Below are 5,996 nucleotides of genomic sequence, written 5' to 3' on the forward strand. Positions count from 1 at the left end.
TGGGCAGGATTTCAGTAGAAGCCAGAGTATCCGTATCCCCCCCAGCAGGACGGACGCCAGCAGCCACAGCCATAGCTTCTGTAGCCATAGCCACAGCCCAGGCCCCCAAGGCCTCCCCAGCCCCAGCCGGAGCCATAGCCACAGCCCAGGCCGCCGAAGCCGCCCCAGCCGTAGCCGCGGCCTCCGTAGTAGCTGCCATAGTAGCTCATGGTGTCAGGGGGAGTGTGTTTCTGTTCAAGACGAGGTCCTGAGAGTGAGTGTCAGCGAGTGGGGAGGGAGCTTATATACCTGGGCCAGCAGGTGCTGAATCATGTGACCATTCCTGGGTTTCATTCCATGAATGGTCCTGGCCTGAGACAACTTGTTAAATCTCTGGTCCCCTGACCACAGGCCCTGAGAATGTCTGGTGGTGCTGGGCTGCCGACCGCGGTGCCTCCTGAGCTTGTTGCTTTATTTTTGTGACGAGGACTTGCTGCATCTTCAAAGTAAAGACATGCCAAGCCCCGTGGAATTCTCTATTAACAGTCACGTGACATGGGTCTCATTAAACATCACTGGTTTCTAATTAAATGTCTTCTCCTCACAGGCATTTTGGGGAATTGTAATTGATTCTACTACCAAGAAGCAGTCAAAGTCGAAACTCTTAAATGTATCAAAGCACATGGTTCGACCTGGCCGGGTGGCTCAGTGGTTGAGCGTTGACCTATGAACCAGGAGGTCAGGGCACCTGTCTGGGTCGCAGGCTCGATCCCCGGTGTGGGGCGTGCAGGAGGCAGCCGATCAATGATTCTCTCATCATGGATGTTTCTCCGTCTCTCTCCCTCCCCCTTTCCCCTCTGAAATCAATAAAAATACATTTTTTTAAAAATAAAAACGCCCACAGTTGGCAGCTTGAGAAGCAGAGGCTGCCCCTCTGTCCAGGAGATGACGCGATAAACACTGCAGGTCGGACAGACTCGGCCCACCTGCTGCATAGAGTAGACGGAGAACAACAGCCACAGAAGCGCCCCCCCCACCCCGACTCCCACAGCTTCAGAACCTGTACCGGGCTCAGGGGATGGATTTATGTTTGGCTTCACGCACTGGCGTTCTTGTTTTGGTTTTAAAACAACAGCACAGTCGGCGTCAGAAGTGGAGCGAGCTTCGCGGTGACCAAAGCCCATCCTGTGGGGACCCCCCCCCCGTCTTCTCTCTACACCCCGGGCCCTTTGTCAGGAGCCCTGGCCCCACTGCTGCCTGGGTGCAGGTGGGCGCGCCCCACAGGCCGTTCCCCACCGCGTCCTTCAGCCCCGCGTGAGATCCTTCTCAGATCCACTTCAGAGGTCACCCAGCCCCTCCTCCGCTCACCAGGTCAGTGTGAGGTGGCACCAGGGTCCGCAGGCGCCTCCGTTCCAGCAGCTCCCTCGTTTCCATGGCATTTAAGCCAACATTGGCCTTTAATCTCCCTGCAAATCCAGCCCCACTCCATCTCATTCCTATTTCTCATTCAAGAAGATCAGCCAACTGATAAAATGAGTATTTTCCTTAATCATTTAGAATTATGGGTCAATTCCCTAGGAATTTCACACTTTTTGTGTGGCTCAGTCAGAGCATGTGGCCATGATGAAGGGCTATGTTTTTTTTTCTTTTTAAAGCATAAGACTCTTCCTGGATGGGACACAAGTAAAGCACTTCAATAACACAATCCACACAAAATTGTTGTTTCCAGATAAGAAAACACAGGACGATGACATGCATAACTTATAAATGCTCTTCAGCTGCAAAGAGAAGAAAAAATCGTTTGAAAAATCTGGAACCAACCTGTTACTCTTTCTCTATATGAACAAGGGAAAGTAACACTGGAAATTTCTTTGGGGGGTGATTATTTTTCTGTCCATTCAGTAGATCAAGAGCAGACTTAGGTCTTCATTACTCTATATAGAGGCCCGACGCACAAAAATCGTGCAAGAGCAGGCCTTCCTTCCCCAGCTGCCAGCACTGGCTTCCCTCTGGCACCCGGGACCCGGGCTTCCCTCCACGTTTATAATGAAAGAGTAATATGCTAATTAGACCGGACATCCTTCCGGACGAAGCCGGGGCTGCGAGGGAAGCCCGGGTCCCAGGTGACAGAGGGAAGCCGGTGCTGGCAGCCAGGGAAAGGAAGGCCTACTCTTGCATGATTTTCGTGCATTGGGCCTCTAGTAGATAATAAAAGCCTAATATGCTAAGTGTCTGGTCGGCCGTTCAACCAATCAAAGCATAATATGCTAATGATATGCTAAGGCCGCTCAACTGCTCGCTATGACATGCACTGACCACCAGGGGGCAGTCGACCGGTCGACCAGTCGCTATGATGTGCACTGACCACTGGGAGGCAGACGCTCCAACTGGTAGATTAGCTTGCTGCTGGGGTCTGGCCAATCGGGACTGAGCGAGACAGACTGGACATACTCCGGAGCCCTCCCCCGGGCCCTCCCTGGCTGGCCAGCCTCTCATGTCCCTCCCCGGCCCCAAGTGTGCACCAGTGGGGTCCCTCAGCCTGGCCTGCGCCCTCTCGCAATCCGGGCTGAGGGACCCCTCCTCCCCCGAGTGCACGAATTTCGTGCACCGGGCCTCTAGTTTTTAATAAACTTTTATCTCATGAATCAAGTTTTGATTCATATTGATACATGGAGAGCTAAACAACATTCTCACATTTCCCTGAAAGTAAGGAAATCTTTTGTTATTAATTCAAACAATCTTCTCTCACTTTAGATACAGATTGGTACAACCTTAAGTAGAACAAAATTATGATAATATTGATTATACTAAGAATGTCAACAGCAGTAATAATTAGATGGGTTGCTGCTTGTCAGCCCCATGGAAACTGTCCCTGGAGAAATTAGCCAAATGAGAGGAAAACAGAAATCCTCTTCCGCTCGATCCAACTGCGTAACCGGGTCCTGCCGTGGTTGCTTGGCTCTAACCCTGCTCGCCCCACGGGGACGAGACCTGCAGCCCCTGGGAGCCCTGAGCGAAAAGGGTGTGTGATGGTTGTTTTGTTTGGTATGTTTGGGCTTTCTCAGTTTGTCATTTTTACCAAGAGTTGAGTTTTTAGTTAAGTTTATTGGGGTGACATCGGTTAATAAAATCATACAGGTTTGGGGCGTACATTTCCATGATGCATCATCTGTATACGCGTCGTGACTTCACGGCCCCAAGTCCAACCTCCCCCCTCACCACAGACTTGACCCGTGTGGAGTGCGGTTTTCACATGACTCGTTATTCAGGCGGAGGCGGGGAAATGGGGACGTCTGCATTGGCGTTAACATTAAAACGTTTTAATAAGAAAAGGATTTAGTTTCTTTCAAACGCAGACACAGTAGAAGTTGACAGGAAATTCTCGCTATTAAGTGGTAAAAGTGTTAGAAGAGCAGAGGACTGGCCTCCGTGACCCAGCGGTGCTCACTCACTCTCGTGTCCATCCCCGGACGTGCACAGCGGTTGTCTGACCACATTCCAGGGGGAAATGCCTGCGGCTCAGGGTCGTGCAGTCGGAGACAGGGGCTCAGGTCGCCGGTCTGACCCCGTCCTGTGCCACCACCCGGGGAAGCACCCAAGCTGAGCCCCGCCTGCAGCAACCTGGGCCACGGAGGCAGGATTTCCTGTCCTTTCGGGTTTAATCCTGTGATTCCATCTCCAGCTTCTTTTATGGCATCCGCCGGCTTACACCAACAGGACTGGGGCCTAGCACCGCCGGAGCGTAGTCTTCAGCTTTAGGAAAACAATATTTTTGTAGATATTTCACGTGTCCTATTTCTTGTCTCTTATATTGCTAATAAAGTGGTCATTTTTTGAAGGGATGCTATTTACCCCTGAAACTCATATTTATATGACTTTTAAAAACTTATTGAATGCCCTACCCAGTGTGGCTCAGTGGATAGAGCGTCAGCCTGTGGACTGAAGGGTCTTGGGTTCGATTCCCGGTCAGGGCACATGCTCGGTTGCAGGCTCGGTCCCCAGTAGGAGGCGTGCAGGAGGCAGCTGGTCAGTGATTCTCTCATCATGGATGTTGCTATCTCTCTCCCCCGCCCCCTTCCTGTCTGAAATCAATAAAAATATGTGTTTTTAAAATGTAGTGAATGGTGCTGTGAGTCACTGGAGACCACACACTGCTTTGCTCCATGATGACGCCTCCAGATGTGCATTCTCCTCACTCAGCTACAGGCTCCTCAACACAATGAGGAGGAGGAGGAGGAGGAGGAGGAGGAGGAGGAGGAGGAGGAGGAGAAGGAGGAGAAGGAGAAGGAGAAGGAGAAGGAGAAGGAGAAGGAGAAGGAGAAGGAGAAGGAGAAGGAGAAGGAGAAGGAGAAGGAGAAGGAGAAGGACCCAGGACGGGGGCGGGGAGCGAGTTGAGTAACCCAAGGTCACATTGCATGGTCCAGTTTATCAACAGCTTCTAGGACAGTCTTCGTATCCGCTTCACACATGAGATGGAAGCAGGAAATGATGAACAAAGGAAGGTTCTATATGATCCAAAGATTCAGAGGAAAACAGAGCTGACCTTCTCAGCAAGTGCATAGATATGGCTGCTAAGATTTGTGGAACGGGAGTTGCTAAGATTACAGTTTCAATGAGACAGTGTCTGGCAACTAGCAATGGGAAGACCCACCACCACTCGTTTCTATAAAATCATACGGATAAGAAGACAATAACGAATATTTGAAAAAGGTAGAGAATTAGTCCCTGATTTTGAACTCCATTAAGAAATAAAAATAGATAAAATATGAAACATGTAATATAATTGTGTTTTTATAATGTGTATAGGTCTACAAGTCCATGTGTGTATTGTATTTACACTGAGTGGCCAGATTATGATGACCACCCCATCAGTACAGTGAAGTGAATTAGTTATGCAAATAATAATAATAAAACCTTGAGAGTATTTGCTTAGAAAGTTTTCAATATTCAGTATTTTGGAAGTGTCAATGAAGTACTGATGGGGTGGCCATAATAATCTGGTCACTCAGTGTATAATCAACAAATTGTAAAATTTACATGAAAGTCTGTACACATAATGGAGATAAATGAACCCAAAACACCACACTTTCCATTTCAAATTCGATGATTTATTGGGTATTCAGCCTAAATCATTGGGAGTTCCCGAAGCTGCGCATGGCCGGCCTGGTGCAGACACGCTCATAACGAATACGTTCTCTGACATTCGGAGATTTCTCTTGACCGCAGGCCTAGGGTCACTCAGCCACTGGCAGAGGGAAGGTTTGGCCAATCCACGCCTGGTACCAGCCGCTGGCTTCTAAGGCAGAAGTTTAGTAGAAGCCAGAGTATCCGTAGCCTCCCCAGCCAGAGCCATAGCCCAGGCCCCCAAGGCCTCCCCAGCCATAGCCCAGGCCCCCAAGGCCTCCCCAGCCCCAGCCGGAGCCATAGCCATAGCCCAGGCCCCCGAAGCCGCCCCAGCCGTAGCCGCGGCCTCCGTAGTAGCTGCCATAGTAGCTCATGGTGTCAGGGGGAGTGTGTTTCTGTTCAAGACGAGATCCTGAGAGTGAGTGTCAGCGAGTGGGGAGGGAGCTTATATACCTGAGCCAGCAGGTGCTGAATCACGTGACCATTCTTGGGTTTCATTCCCAAAGATTCATGGCCCTGAGGCAGCTCATTAATCTGTTTGCTGACGCCAGAGATGCTCATATGTATTAAAATGTGGAGCCGGCACAGCTGCCTGGTTAGAACACCCTGGAACCCATCATGACATTCTTTTTAAGTAGAAGCATATCTGCCTTCCACGTCACAGAATAAAAACTCACTAAACACAATTCTCCATTCCTAAGCGCGTGGCATTCGTCATATTGGTTGGCGTGTTCTCATTAAATGTTGTGTCATTTTATTTTGCATATCATTCTTTGGATTTTTCTATTTTACTTTCATCTCAGTTCAAATACCCTTATCCAATGTAAGATTCTTTTTTTAAAAAATAAATCTTTATTGTTCAGATTATTACAGTTGTTCCTCTTTTTCCCCCC

At 49.4% G+C, this 5,996-nt stretch overlaps 1 protein-coding gene across 1 annotated transcript in view; it reads right to left on the bottom strand.

Annotated features, from left to right (window-relative positions):
- Positions 1-5,288: 5,288 nt before the first annotated feature.
- Positions 5,289-5,996, bottom strand: part of LOC102250793 (keratin-associated protein 19-2-like) — a 5,093-nt gene continuing 4,385 nt past the window's right edge. The window contains exon 2 of the mRNA XM_005861744.1: positions 5,289-5,515. Within this exon, the coding sequence (XP_005861806.1) occupies positions 5,289-5,515 (227 nt within the window). The remainder of the gene's footprint in view (positions 5,516-5,996) is intronic.

The sequence above is a fragment of the Myotis brandtii genome, unplaced genomic scaffold (genome assembly GCF_000412655.1).
Source record: "Myotis brandtii unplaced genomic scaffold, ASM41265v1 scaffold1557, whole genome shotgun sequence".
In the NCBI taxonomy this organism is placed as follows: Eukaryota; Metazoa; Chordata; class Mammalia; order Chiroptera; family Vespertilionidae; genus Myotis; species Myotis brandtii.